The sequence below is a fragment of the Biomphalaria glabrata genome, chromosome 17 (assembly GCF_947242115.1).
Source record: "Biomphalaria glabrata chromosome 17, xgBioGlab47.1, whole genome shotgun sequence".
Classification (NCBI taxonomy): Eukaryota; Metazoa; Mollusca; class Gastropoda; family Planorbidae; genus Biomphalaria; species Biomphalaria glabrata.
In genome coordinates this window covers 24,629,683-24,645,123 of record NC_074727.1, presented here as the reverse complement: position 1 = coordinate 24,645,123, position 15,441 = coordinate 24,629,683, and the positions used below count along the sequence as shown (strand labels likewise).

The 15,441-nt window shown below is 35.4% G+C and overlaps 1 protein-coding gene across 3 annotated transcripts in view; it reads left to right on the top strand.

Moving 5' to 3' along the window:
- Positions 1-15,441, top strand: part of LOC106080164 (neuroglian-like) — a 37,398-nt gene that overhangs the window by 15,199 nt on the left and 6,758 nt on the right. For 2 of the 3 annotated variants that reach the window (XM_056015038.1, XM_056015040.1), the window contains exons 7-10: positions 5,333-5,420; positions 6,386-6,591; positions 9,837-9,995; positions 13,009-13,146. In XM_056015038.1, coding sequence (XP_055871013.1) covers positions 5,333-5,420; positions 6,386-6,591; positions 9,837-9,995; positions 13,009-13,146 — 591 coding nt within the window. Of the gene's footprint in view, positions 1-5,332; positions 5,421-6,385; positions 6,598-9,836; positions 9,996-13,008; positions 13,147-15,441 lie in introns of all 3 variants that reach the window. The other variant, XM_056015039.1, reaches the window with a different exon arrangement.

Here is a 15,441-nt window from a genome sequence, read left to right as displayed (position 1 = left end):
ACAGAATGTTCATATTGCCATAAAAAGGGTCACCAAACTCATGAATGTTGGGAAAAACAGGCAGTCTCCAAAAATCAAAATTTTGATAGACCCACATCACCAACTCAAAGATACAGCAATATAGAGCAATACAATCTCAACAAAGCACCTGGAAACAATAAACCAGATAACAAACCTTGCTACAGAAGTCATTCACAGGACTCCAGACCACAATATATGCCAAACAGAAGCTCATATAACAGAAGCTATTACAATGAGCATTCAACTATGACAGTCATTGCAAAGTCCAATGGTCTCAAATTTTATCCAGGCTTTGTAGGAGACAAGAAGGTGGAGGTTCTTCGTGACACAGGAAGCACGTCCACATTAGTACATGAACGCTTCGTACACGCAAACCGTTTCACAGGCAACCACGTCCAAGCCACTGCCTTCAACGGAACTGTCAGCAAGTTACCTGAAGCCAATATTTATGTTACTACACCATTCTTCAGCGGTCAAACAAAAGCATTAGTAACACCCAATCTACCAGTGGACCTAATCATTGGAAACATAGAGCGAGTTAAAGAATGCACTTCTCAAGAACTTACTGAATGGACAAATGCCATAGAGCAAGTTCAAAAATGTTTGGCAGTAATGACAAGATCCATGTACAGACAACAAGAACATTTGGCACCTGAACAAGTTAGCCAACATAATCACATGGCTACCTCAGTTACTCAAGTTATGCAGAATGCAACAGAACCAGTTACTAGTCCAGTAGCCAGCAACAATCAAGAACATTCAACATGGACACCCCCAGTTACATCAAGCCCATCCCTACCGGTAATAAGTCCACCTCCAATTCCCGAATGTCCATTGTTGAACTTTGAAGAACAAGACGACATGCCCAGAGTCTCTAACAATGATACAAGAACTCTAACTGGTCAAACTGAAGTCCATCAAGACAAGTCATATTTCACACATGAAAGAGCCATATCATGTCTTGCAGTCATACCAGAAGAAGATGAAAATGACACGTCTGAATTTGACGACATCAATATGCCACAAACAACTACCAAACAAACTGAATTTTGGCAAGACATCAAACTCAATTCAATGACACCGCAAAAGCAGAAAGAACTGACTACCATTCTCAAAGAAAATTCAGACATATTTACAGATGTTCCAGGCAAAACTTCAATTGCGGAACACAATATAATACTTACTGATTCCAAGCCTACAAAAGCAAGACCTTACCCATTACCAGTACACTACAGAGACTTTCTTAAACAAGAAATTAACCAACTATTAGAGCAAGGAATCATTGAACATTCCAACTCTCCATATGCTGCACCAATAGTTCTTGTCAAACGGAAGCAAACGACAACTCCAAGAATGTGTGTCGACTTCAGACAGTTGAATAAAATAACCCAACTCGACTCATATCCTATGCCAAATCCTGAAGATCTTATGACCAAATTTTCAGAGGCAAAGTTCTTCACCAAAATAGACCTGTCCAGAGGTTATTACCAAATACCAGTCAGACAAGAATGCAAATAGTTTACGGCATTCACCACAGCTTATGGACTATTCCATTTCAACTTCATGCCATTTGGTCTAGTCAACGCCAGCAGCACCTTTAATAGAGCCATTCACAGCATACTAGGCAATCGCTCTGACACAGTGTCATATATAGATGACATTTGCATATTCCATAAGACATGGAACGAACATATCAAAGGACTACAAGAAGTTTTCAGCATACTGAAACAACATGGTTTTACCATAAAGCCTAGTAAGGTAGAACTAGCCATGTCAGAAATATCCTTCCTGGGTTATAAAGTCAGCTACAATTCGCTGAGACCACAAGAGAACATTATTCAACGCATAATAGACATCAAAGTCCCCACCAGTAAAAAGCAAGTGAGAAGTATTTTGGGTCTGTGTAATTTCTACAGACATTTCATACCAGGTTACACATCACTCATAGCTACATTGATTGAACTCACTAAGAAAGGACAACCAACGAAGATTCCATGGTCTACAAAGTTACATACCACTATTGAGAACATTAAAGCTGAATTCTCAAGAGACACTATTCTCAAACTTCCGAATCCAGAGAAGCAATTTTACCTCGCCACAGATGCTTCATCTTCAGCTATAGGTGCATGCCTAATGCAGAAATACCAAAACACTTCACAGAAATGCCAAGAGACTTTGCACCCAGTATTTTTCATCAGCAGGAAGTTGTCAACAGCTGAAACCAGATACTCAACCATCGAACGTGAATGTCTAGCCATTGTATGGGCCATAGCCAAGTTCTCCAGTTAGCGAACAGTCGTTTAACTCGTTGGAGTCTACAACTCACAGACTACCAATTTGAGGTCAAGACAATTCCTGGACGTGAGAATGTCTTCGCAGACACACTTTCCAGATGTATTTAATTCTTTACATAATGGTGTATATATATTTTTCTTCCACAGGTGTAGTATATCAGTTTTGTATTGTCATATTTTAATTTCATCATAAAGCACCATGAAGAGAAGTAACTTATTCAATTCAAGATTTAATTTATTCAAGTATTATGCTTTATACAACTTTTGATATTTTTCATGACAAGCATTGTCTCATTTTCATAACCACTTGAATAGTGAAACAGGTGTTCAAAGTCATCAATAATTTTATTCTCATATACCTGACACTGCATTTACATTTTTTTTATTGTTATCTCCAAGTTGACTTTACTTTTCAGAGCATTGTCATATGTTACCTCAACCATTTTTCTATAATTTCATGTATGGTATTTTGTGTATATTTAAATATTTTTAATACATATGAGCATTTCTATTACCATACAAATGCTAAATGGAGGGGGGGGGTAATATGTCACAGATGCCATTATAGAATTATTTGTACATTTCACATTTAAAAGAAATATAAACCCTTGACTGAGCCTCAGGAATTACCCCACAAATTTAGACCCTTGACAGCACCTCAGGTTTTACCCAAAACGTGATTATGATGTTTCAAATCTATTGGTTGATTTGAAATTAAACAAAGACATTTTTTTAAAGAGTTAGCGCCAGAGAATTGGCGAGAGTAGAGAGAACGCCAGTCGATAAAATATTTTCATAGTAGTCAGTCGGTCTTCTAAGAGCTCTGTTTTAAAAGCCTTTGTGATATTTTGTGTAGATTGATCTGTAACTTGTACATAAGCTGTACTTACGTTTTGTATTTAAATAAAGTTCCAGAGTTTTGTTTTAACAAAGAATCTTTTATTGTGATTCTAGATCGTCATTTATTCAACTAATTTTAATTCAAATAAAATCCCCGGCATCACAACACATTGTGACATCTTGTGTGTGTGTGTTGTGACAGTAGGCTTAAAAGCAGAAGTGTATGATTTGTAAAGATTCATACATAAGTGTGTTTTTGTTAATATCTATATTTATTTGCTTAGTTGTATGATTATTGCAATATATACATAAGTGTATGCTTAATTAAGATATATACATAACAGTGTGATTTATTAAAATAAATAAAAAAGCAAAGCACTGATTTAATGATACAAAACATTTTGTAAACCAGCCGTGCAGTCATATACATATCTTAATAAATCATACACTTAAGCTTTTAGGCCTACCTAAATATCTCTATATCTATATCTATATCTATATCTAATCTATATCTATATCTATATCTATATATCTATATCTATATATCTATATCTATCTATCTATAATTTAATATTGCAGTTAGTGCATGAAATCTAGAAACAATTAAGTAAAACTTTTGTTATACTCCGTACTGATTATGGCTTTTTTTATACAAAACTTCTTAGCTTCTTGATTTAATGCTTTTGTCAGTGTTTTCGTTTATAATAATCATACAGTGTGTTCCTAGGACTTTTGGTGACTCATTTTGTACCAAACGTTGAATACCAGTCCGACACCCAATCAAACTTGGAGCACAAATCTGTGAAAATACCACAAATATATTTGCTCAAGATTTTATACTTTCCAAAAATTAACAAACTTGGTCAATTATATCAAGTGTTGTAGTTTGTAGGTCGTTTCGAGAGATTTACAAAATAGAAACTTGTCTTAAATATGCCCATTATGTATCTATATCACCAGCAATTGTAACAATTTGCAACGTCTTTGGACTGATTAAGCTGGATGCTAACTATTGGAAACAGAGCGGACATCATTTCCTGAATTACCTGATCCACAATATCAACAGACATGTCAACTATTCGCCAGTGAACTCAATCATTTCGGATAATTCCACTCCAATCATATCTCGAGAAAAGTCTTTGACCGCTGACATTAACTCTTTAGTAGTGAGGTATCACAGCTCTAACACTTCTGAGAACCAACAAATAAGAAGTTTCAATGGCTGCTGTGTTTTGATTGTGGTATTTACCACCTGAACCTTTCGAACTAAAATACTAGATATCCTTATCGGCAAAGGTAGAACATGTGTTCGATTCTAATGACAGATAGAACTATATTACAATGACGCCTCGAGGTATTTCCATTCCTGCTTGAACTATGGAAGTAAAACTTCAAAAAATTATCATCATAGTTTCATAACGTTCTTTTATTTGAGATCCATGTTCATGGGATGTTTCCAAATGAAGATATTCACAGTTTCAATTACTTCACGGCGTTCTAAAAACGTTCTGGAATCTTCAACAAAGAAATAAAGTTTGATCCAACAATAGCGTTACGACACGCGTTCGATGAACAGTACTTCCAAATGTTAAAAACAACGTATCTGTGTCTGTAAACTACGACAATGGGGATGTGGTCTGCAGCTTCTATTTCCGAATGACAATTACAAAAGTAACTACCAGTGAAAAACCTGTCTACCTTCAAACAATTATGTTACACCTACTAACTCAAAGCACCCTCTAGATCCTCTGGCAATATGTCTGGCTTATTATATTTGTCACCCTCACGTTTTAGTTTATTTAATTGACGCTTGACGCTTTTAAACTTGGAATGGTAAGGCCAACGATGGCACTAATAAACTTGTTGCAAGTTAGAAAGAAAAAAAAAACTTTTGACAAAAAATAAATGAAAAACCAATTTCCGATGGTCTTAAGTGACCCCTGGCAAATTGTCGTTCGACCCCCAAAGTCGTCACGACCCACAGTTTGAGAACCCCTGATTTAGACCTCCATAGGTGAAATATGTCTCTACAAAATTTATTTTTGAAATCATCACTTCAGCTCCGACTCTGCACCACTAGATAAATACATGTTCTTGTATTTTTAGTGCTTTTAATTTCTCTTTATTCCTGTATAATTGTAGCATCTTTGTCAGTAGTTTTTAAATATATCTAACAGGTCAAGCTCCTGTACTAAAATGGTTTTCTGCAAATGTAGTGGCAGAGGTGTCTCACTCAGCTAGACTAGAGTGTGTTTTCAGTGGATAGTAAGTAGATTCGTGACGTTTCGGTTCGATAGTTGTTTTGTTTTTTTCAATTCATGCAGTATTTTTTGTTGTTGTTTCTTGAGCAAGAATGACTAGAATCCCAAATTTGAAGCAAAAAAGTTTCACTTAACTCTTTAGGAGAGTGTTGAGACTAATTTTTAGACTGACACTTTCGATGGACACTCTTTTTTTATATCTGGTTCAGGGGTAAACCTACCGCTTACCTTCAAAAGGTCCATTAGGGAATTGAAGCGCCATCGTGCTTCCTCTTTATTACATTCTCCCAACAGACAGACGGAAGCACTTCACCCCGTGGCCTGTGTAAAGATTCCACAATGGCAGCAATTCCTACTTCGATTGGGCCATGCCATTTACCTAGCGCAGCTTCCGCTATGAGAGGTGGAAGGTCGTGTAAGTACGGAGAATTTCTTCAAATTGCTATTCTGTAACGGCCTCAAACCGTGTACAGACCAGCACTACAGCTAACGGAATACTGAGGGAGGCTGCTTTGTGGAACGGCGTGGTGGACTTTATGGACTGGGTCATCATACTCACCTGAAGTCCACCGAGGTGACCGAAGTCTATGTTCGCTACCCATTGTTAGCTTATCTTCTGCCACTAACAAACGTTTCCACTGAATTGCCACATTGAGGCGGGAATCGTCGTCTACTGTTGCCAGGAAGGAGCACCTCTGGTTTTAAGAATTTATCGCCGGCCTGTTTAAAAGTTTTTATCAACCTTAATATACTGAACTTTCAGGATAAAGAATGTTCTCTATATAAGGTAGTTCTCTAAGTTTAGTTAAGTAAAGTTTCATTTTAAGCATTGGTCCAGGATACTGGTCAACTAAACTGTAGACTGTACCTGATTATGCTATAATTTTATCTTTTAAAACATATTACTATAATTTTCGTTTGTAATTTTTATGTACGTCTATAGGTAAAATATGATATTTTTTGCATTAGTGACCCATTACAACCATTACCAACCATCACTTGGACGTTAGATGATGGGACAGTAATAAGCACTAACCAAAAGTACAATGTGTCATCAAATGGAAGATCTCTCATAATCTACAAGTTATTGGAACAAGATGAGAGAAATTATTACTGCAAGGCTAAAAATAACTTTGGAGAGAGTGATCCTCATCAAGTTTTTCTTAACGTCACAAGTAAGTCTGTTGTACAGATTTGTATTTGATATTCATAACCCTGTGTATGTTGATAAAGTTGTATGTTATCTGAGGTAATTACATATATAGGAGTCAGTGTTATCATCGTCACGGTCTCTAGTGTCTTCCTTGGTGTGTATCGACTAGTATGTCCTATTTCTAGTATAGTATTGTTACAAATGAACAGTGATAGGTAGAGGTCAACGTATGACCCCGGCGAGATGACACAGCAGCTAGTGTTCCCTGGAATCTACATGTACAAACAAAGACAGGATGTGACGTGTCCACGCGTGTTGTTCCAGGGGACGAACAGATCTAAGTAGGAGGACAGTTACTAATGAACAGTGACAGATAAAGGTCACTACGTGTGACCCCGACTTGATGACACTGCAGCGAGTGTTTTCTGGAATCTACGTGTATAAATAAAGACAGGATGTGACGTTTCCTGACATGTTATTCCAGGGGATACTAGGAGTGTTTGTGCAACTTTGGAGAAGCGATTAGGGACTCTATATAAGCCAGAGAGTTAATGTGAAAGTCAGTCGTATGGAGTCGTGAGTGAGCCGTTACAGTCGAGACAGACTATGTAAGACGTGTGCGGCTCTGTGGAAGAGAAATGTGTACGACTCGATGCAAGTTAACTAGGGTAGAGTTAACTGGAGTGGACTACTGTCGTTAAAGTCTATACAGCGAACTACAGTGGACTTGAGCCGTTACAGTCGATACAGTCGATGTAAGACGTGTGCGGCTCTGATTCGGTAGACTTGAGTACGACTTGGTTCAGCTTTGGGAGACCTGGAGCGACACTGGGAAGTGTGTCGTTGGTCTGTTCTGTGGAATACGGCTCGATGCAAGTTGAGAAGAGAGGAATTGCAACGAAGTGAAGAGATGCAGTGCAACGAAGTATAGCTAACTGTAAACTGACAGATATTGTACAGTCTTCTACGCTACATGTTACAGTAATGTTAGAGTCAATAGTCATTAAAGTTATATGAAACTGAAAGTTTAGTAGTCAAGTTCTTTGCAGTGTTTTTATTTGTGTGCCAACTAATACATCTAGCCAGAAGATTCAGAAATACGTAACAGTATAAACTTTTTTTTTTTATATTGGTGCAATGATTTCACATTTTAAGTTTAGGCTAAACAGGATCACAGCCAGGTTCTAATGATTAAATCCACGATGATTTCCCCTTCTATCCATTTATGTTCAGTGTTATTTTGTCTTTCCCCGTAACCATCCGTTGTTGTTGTTTTTTTTAATCCTAAAGCGATAAAGCTCAGCAATACAGAAGTGTTTGTTGCACGTGGCCAGGTGAACTTGCTCAGCAATACAGAATTGTTTGTTGAACGTGGCCAGGTGAACTTGCCCAGCAATACAGAATTGTTTGTTGCACGTGGCCAGGTGAACTTGCCCAGCAATACAGAATTGTTTGTTGCACGTGGCCAGGTGAACTTGCCCAGCAATACAGAATTGTTTGTTGCACGTGGCCAGGTGAACTTGCCCAGCAATACAGAATTGTTTGTTGCACGTGGCCAGGTGAACTTGCCCAGCAATACAGAATTGTTTGTTGCACGTGGCCAGGTGAACTTGCCCAGCAATACAGAAGTGTTTGTTGCACGTGGCCAGGTGAACTTGCTCAGCAAACATCTTTGTCAGGGACAACACATTTGAGTGCCTCTGCCTGTGTACCCGAGCCCCTCCCCTTACTCTGGATGTTTCTCAGACTAAGACATGCGAAACATAAACTGAAATTATGACAATATGCTGTGTGAAAATCGCCCACTTGATGCTGGTCAGCCGGGCGGCTGTCATGATGGGCATTTAAAATTTATGTCGCTGTATCATGATATACCAAATACTGATTGTTCTGTTGAGTATTATCAGTCAAGAAGTCTGACAGTTGACAAAAGCGGTGTAAGAGAAATGGGTAATGGTATTAGCGAGATGTATACAATACCAAAAGCTGGAAAAGAATTGGAAACCGACTCGCTTCACAGTCTATTTCACGTGCTACAAGGGAGTATTTCTCATCAACCTCGTTTAGATACGAAATGAGTTTCAGATAAATTATATTGAGCCATTGACAGATCTGAATAAAAAATTTTATTGGCTAGCTGGTACCAAGTTTGGCACTGATGGTCCTCAGAACCTTTAAGGCCTTTGGAGGTAAAGGTGAACAAATATATTTTATTAGTTTTTGTTTTGCTTTATACCTTGGCTACGAGATTGTGACCTTATTGATCACTGTGAACTCCTGTGCCAGTTTTACTAGACCTTGTTAAGAGAATTTATTGAAATGCTGCGGGATTAGCCTGCACGGAACAAATGCAATTAAGTGCATGTTTTGTTAAGTTTCTGTATTGCTCCATTATTTTCAAACCAGCGTCTGTTGAGTTTACTGTTATAACCGAAATTCATGATTTTCAGTTTCTTAATATTGTTTAAAAATCTGGTTTCAAATTTTGTCTGGATTATTTCTCTGGGCTTACAATCTAAACTTCTACATATCAATCAAGTCTCATTTTGAACTGATACTGTACGTTCACCAACTTGTTGACATTAACTTTTCTTGTCTGTAAATGGTGTTCTACACTTAGCTATAATAGAGTCAACTAAGAGATTTAGTTTTTTTAAGGGGAAAAGCCGCTATTAGGTTTGTGCAAAATGTTCATCTGTCCATCTGTCACACTCAGATCTCAAAAACTAGAAAAGAAATGAAATATATTATTTCACCATGCGATACAACTTGTAAAGTTTAGGTGCAACGGCTACGTTTTGTTTTCTAAAAGCAAACCGTTTAATTTATAAAATTAATTATGCAAGCGATTTTTTTCATAAAAATACACCAATTCTAAAACAATACATAAATGTAATGGAGATAATAATAACAAAGAAAGACAATTGTTTGTTCATTTTCAGTATCACTAAGTCAAATATATTTATAAAATATTTAAGCAATGTTAACAAAAAATATAAATATTAATTAAAGGTGTTTTTTCTGGTCAACTAGCTGCTAAAATTAAAAGAAAACATTTATGTTTGTTTATAAAGGCTAATAATGCACTTTTTATGTAAATATCACGCACAGTTTTTTAAAATGGAATTTTTATGCAGCTAATAGGTATGAAAACACAAATTTTCACTATCATATAGCTTTCTTTGAATTTTTTTTTTTCATTTTGTAACTAAATTATTAAACTGAGGTTTTCATTTTTAATGAGTTTTATGATTTTTCATTTTTAAGGTAAACCCATTTTCTATGAAAACAAAGCCCCAAGGGATGTAACAGTTTCTCAAAATAAACATGTGACAATTCCATGTGAAGCTAGGTCAGCTTCTGGGGAGACACCTCCATCTCCTGCATTTTGGTATGTCAATGGGAGACAAACAGGACAACATACAAGTAAGTCTAAAAGTGACGACTTCTTTCCCTTTAGTTGATGCCAAAAAGTGTTGCCCTCTTCATAGCTTTCAATCTCTTTTTTCACCTTATACAATATTATAAAACCCAATCTATAAAAACAAAATTTCCTAAAAAAAGAAGAACCCTTACACCATTCTTTGGCGTACTTTCTGATAATGATTTAATTCAGGTCTATTACAGTAGTCTTTTGGAATCTACTATTGGAGTGTAGCCACACACTCATACGAGCACTTTTCCTTCAGCTATTTGATAGTTTATACAACATTTTTTATATCAATTTTTAATCTTCATTTCGATCGTGTTTACTCCACAATTAGAAATATGAGTACCACGTGACCGAGCCTCGCTCGGAGGAATAATCTAGTAAGGAAAAATATTTACCCGAAATTTTATAATGACAAAAATAAGCGATCTGGTAGAAGACTATCAATCTGAAGTGTTGCTTTTGTGTTCTTTTAGTTCTAAATGACATCGTACATGCCATACATGGCGATTTGAATAGAAAGTCTCCATGTAGTCTAGAAAAACAAATCTCACATTGAATCTTAAACTATTGGCCTATTATTGTCTTGGTAGAAAGTCTTTGCAGTGTAACTTCCTGAATGGTAACGTTCAGAATTTAATTTTGCAATTAATATATCAATTATGGCTTTAGTAAAAAACATCAAGTGATACCAAATATCTACGTTATTGGGTAAAACATACACTTTGTAACAAACTTAAATGGCGCATTTTTCTCTTAGAGACTTAAAAACATCGCGTTAGTATTGTAAAGAAGCGTTTCCCTTCGAGCACCTCTGTTATGCCGTACACATTTAAGCTCACTAAAAAGCCTTTGACAGATTTTAGAGCCTCATACGGATACGTGCCCTACCCAACGTGACTGTCGGGAAGTTCATATCGGCGTTCGCTAGAACATCGCTGTTTGTAGTGCGGTCTTGCCATCGTATGTCCATGATGGTGTGCAAATATCTTTGGTGAAGGCGTTCAAGAAGTCGTAGTTGCTTTCTATAAAGTACCCATGTCTCATATCCACAAAGAGGCGTTGAGAGAATCTGTTTGGTAGACACTGATTTTTGTAGGCAGGCGGATCGATTTATTTCGCTACAATCTCTCTTGGAGACGTCCAAAAGCACGACTAACCCTGATCACATATCAACCTCCCTTTAAAGCAATGCATCATTTGATACTATGGTTCCTAGATACGTGAAGTTGTCTATACCACGTTAAGGGATGCCTATTCCCGTTGATCTTTGGGGTTGAGTAGATTTTATTGGGTGACTTCTGGAAAAACTTCCGTTTTATAGAGGTCTATGATTAAACCAAAAGAAGCCGCAGCGTAATGAAAATTCGTTGACCGCGAGCTGGATATCATCAGGGCCGGCCTTAGGCCAATGCAACCTTTGCAACCGCAGTGGGCCCCAAACTCTCATAAGCTCCGCGCTAATTCTAGGTGTAAATTCTTAAATTAAACTACTGTAACTTATAACAGGGTTCCATTTGTCTCCTTATTTTCAAGGAGCTCCCGGAAATCTCCTGAAATAGCAAAATATACTAACAGTCTGGCAATGTCCTGAAATTAATTGAAATCTCCTGAAAACTCATAAAAAATGTCCTTAAAATAGACAACATTGTCATTTTGTGGTGTCAATCAATATGGTAAACGCTAATCCTATTCGCGATAAAAAAAAAAAAGAATTGTCAGCTTTCATTTAGTCAAAATGTAATGCAACGACAATTTTTTTTCTAACTCAAAGTTTTAATTTTCACTTGTTATCCTATTTCACATAGGGCCCCGAAAATATTAGGGCCGGCCCTGGGTAGCATGTTCAGTGTGTTCAAATAAGGAGTAGAGAAGCTGTGTTATGACCATTTCCTGTGCTTTGGTATGGGACAGTAGATTTCGATGTTTGAACACATTGCAATAATTCACCAGCAAAATAACAACAAAGTAAAAGCTACCTACGGGTGTACTCAATGAAAGTGTAAACAATTTATAAAACCTTGAAAACACAATACATCGACACAGTTTCATAATAGATCAATCTACAATAAGAAAGTGCTCAAATGTTTAATTATGCTAATTGATACATTAAAACTTGTTCTTGCTTGCAAAGAAATGACTTAGTGTACTGCTGTGAGCCGAGTGACGTAGGGTGAAGTCAGCTGTGTTAAGTTTTTTATTACCTTTGACGTCACAGAGAAAATTTCATTCATAAAACATTCAAGCCAAAATTAATTTTTCGATAATGAGACATTTTCAAACTGATATAACGGTCGACCTCGAGTTTTATTGATGCGGCCAATGAGTTGAGAATCTTTTTCTCACTATTATTCACGTACCTTGCAATTTTAAAGAAAATCGTTAGAGCCGTTTTCGAAACAAAATTATATATATATATATATATATATATATATATATATATATATATATATATATATATATATATATATATATATATATATATAATATATACATACATACATACAAGAATTACTCGCTTAAAAGTATAGGATATGGGCACTCATTTTTATAACTTTTTCTATGCTCGACAATGAGATTATTGAATTTATATTTCTTAAGTGTTATTGATTTAATATTATCCTTCAAAATGCTTTAGAAAAACAATTTGAGAATATAATTGTCATAGATATATTGTCTGCATAACTGAATTTGTAAAGCGCTTTGTTATTCCAAGCTCATTGTAATGAATACCAGGTAGACTAAAATCAAACTTAAACGTGAAAATAAAAGCTAATATAGTAAGAGGATCAAGAATGTTGATATAAAATTTTGCTATTAATTTTTTAACAATGAAACTATAATGTTGAACACATTAATACAGATGTTTTAAAGAATGGTTTGCTTCAATGTAGAAATAATTTTTATTTTATTTTAATTAAAAAAAGGGAAATTTCTATTTTTAAACGATGAAAACAAATTACTTACACTTTGTGTTGTCAGAAGTGTATAATGTTTGTTTTTTTTCAGATCAGAGCAAAATTGATGTCAAGGCTGATTCTCTTACAATCAGATCCGCCCAAAAACCAGATGATATTTTGTGTGTCTTATGTATAGTCTCTAATTCTAATGGAGAGAAAATGGGCGAAGCATGTGTTAATGTAATTTGTAAGTAAATATACTTTAGTCCCTTGAAGTCTAGTATCACTGATAGACATGCCTTGCAGCATTGAAATAGATGATAGGCTGTGCATTGTTTATTTTAGTTAGGATTTCGGTAAGATAAATCTTGTGAAATAGTGATAGTGACTTAGAATTACATTTTAAATCATATCAAATATAAAAAAATATAAATAAATAAATATAAATAAATATATATATATATATATTTACTAGACATAATTTACCTGCGGACCGCGGGTCTTAATGTGCGTATCACTGTCGATATATTTGAAAATTGGAAACAATTAAACGAAATAATAATGCTATAAGAAAGCGAATGCGTGAATTAAAAAATAGTATTAATGGAGCTATCAAAATAGCTAATCGACCTAAATCCATTTTTTTAAATAAAAACATTTGCTTGTAGGTCTACATATATTTAGATATAGATTCTAGATATTATTATAAAAGATGTAGACCTACTATCGTAAGTGTGAATTCAACGGCCCAAGAAGCTTACTAATTATTGTATATTAGAATATATAATATCCCCCACATAGAGCCTCATGTAGCCTGTCCAATCATAGTATGTTTACATAGCGATGTGCATGACACACGAAGGGGTGACAAAAAGCGATAAAATATATTTTATAATCAAATCGAACGCGTGAAAGTAATTGTTTATATGACCCTAACCCAAACATTGTTAGTTTAATTTCATGTAGATCTAGAATCTAAACAATTTCAATGCAACAGCATTCTGGTCAATAAATAACAACTTTAAGCCTATTATAGTTAAAGATTATACACTTTGTTGTCACTTTGAGGTTGTGTTTCCCTAGATACTGTAGGCTGTAATATTGACCTAGATAACGTGCCTTGATGAATGGCGTGTTGTGAACACGTCTAATGTATATGTGTAGCTATGTTATCAGGTCTAAATGCGCATAAGTAAATCTGAAAGAAAAAAATCAATTAAAGTAAAGACATAAAAATAAACCTAATCGGTAGTTGTAGGGTAAAATACTTTAAAAACACAATGGAAAGTAAATTGTATTATGTAAGTAGTTTATTTGTTTAAATATGCATTTATAATACGTTATATTATGACCTCTGACGTTAATTTCATTCGTATCACTACGCGATATAATGGTGCCGCAAGTTACGGAAAAGTATGTCAAGATGTTTAAAGCTATTTACATTTAGAGCAAAGGATTTTATGTAAAAATGTTTTGTAAACTCAAATTTGAAGGTTAATGTGCATCAAATAATGAAATGAATAGACACGTATTTGTATTTTTATTAGAGATGGGAATCGAACCCAACTTTTAAAGTTTGGGTTCGGTTCGGTTCGGTCAGATTTAAGTTCGAGTTCGGTTCGGTTCGATGACGAGTATAGTTCGGGTTCGGTTCGGTTCGGTCATGTCTAAAGTTCGGGTTCGGCTCGGTTCGATGTTATGAAATTATGTAATAGCAAAATTAAGTTATAAGGTTTAATGCAATTTATTAGTTAAAACTTTTTTATTTGAATTTTTACATAAAACAAATACTTTGCAATATATAATAGGCCTATGGGCAATACTTTTGCCAAAATAATGTTGCCTACATACATTTAAAGCGTTGTAAAAATTTCTTAATGGAGATAGAAATGAAGATGCGCCAGGTTTTCGCTCAAGTCGGCAAGTGGTTTAATTATTCAGGGCGTGACTCGGCGCTAAGCTTTCAGAACGCACTATTCATCATAATAAAAAAAAGTCGAGGGCCATATTAAATCTAATAATAAAGAGGCAGACCTGGCCAATAGAATTATGCAAGGGGCATTCTAGATAGGCCTACATATTGCGAACGTACTTCTATTTTATCTTTTTAAACAAATATTCTTCGTGTAAAGACGTCTCTATCGAGGATTTTTTTTCACACATAAGTCGTCACTATAATAAATTGCAATACACGGAAGAAATTCGACTATTCTGAGACAAAAAAAATGCTCAATAGCGGAGATGTTTTAAAATGTTTTCTTCAAAACGTTTTGACCCATATTGTGCATACCCGCCTCGCAAAAAGCAGTCTTCGGTTGACAAGGTCTTATTAGAAGATAAAATGACATCTCCACTTAATATATTTTAATTTTTAAACATGTAATTATACTAATATTCAGATAAGTTACAATAAAAATAAAACTTTTTTTTTCGATGCCCCCTCTCTTTGTTAGTTGGTCGTTGGTTTGTCGCTTACAAACAGCTAGTACAATTGAACCAATATAGGCGTTTTATATTTTTACCGGTAAGGATAGTATAGATG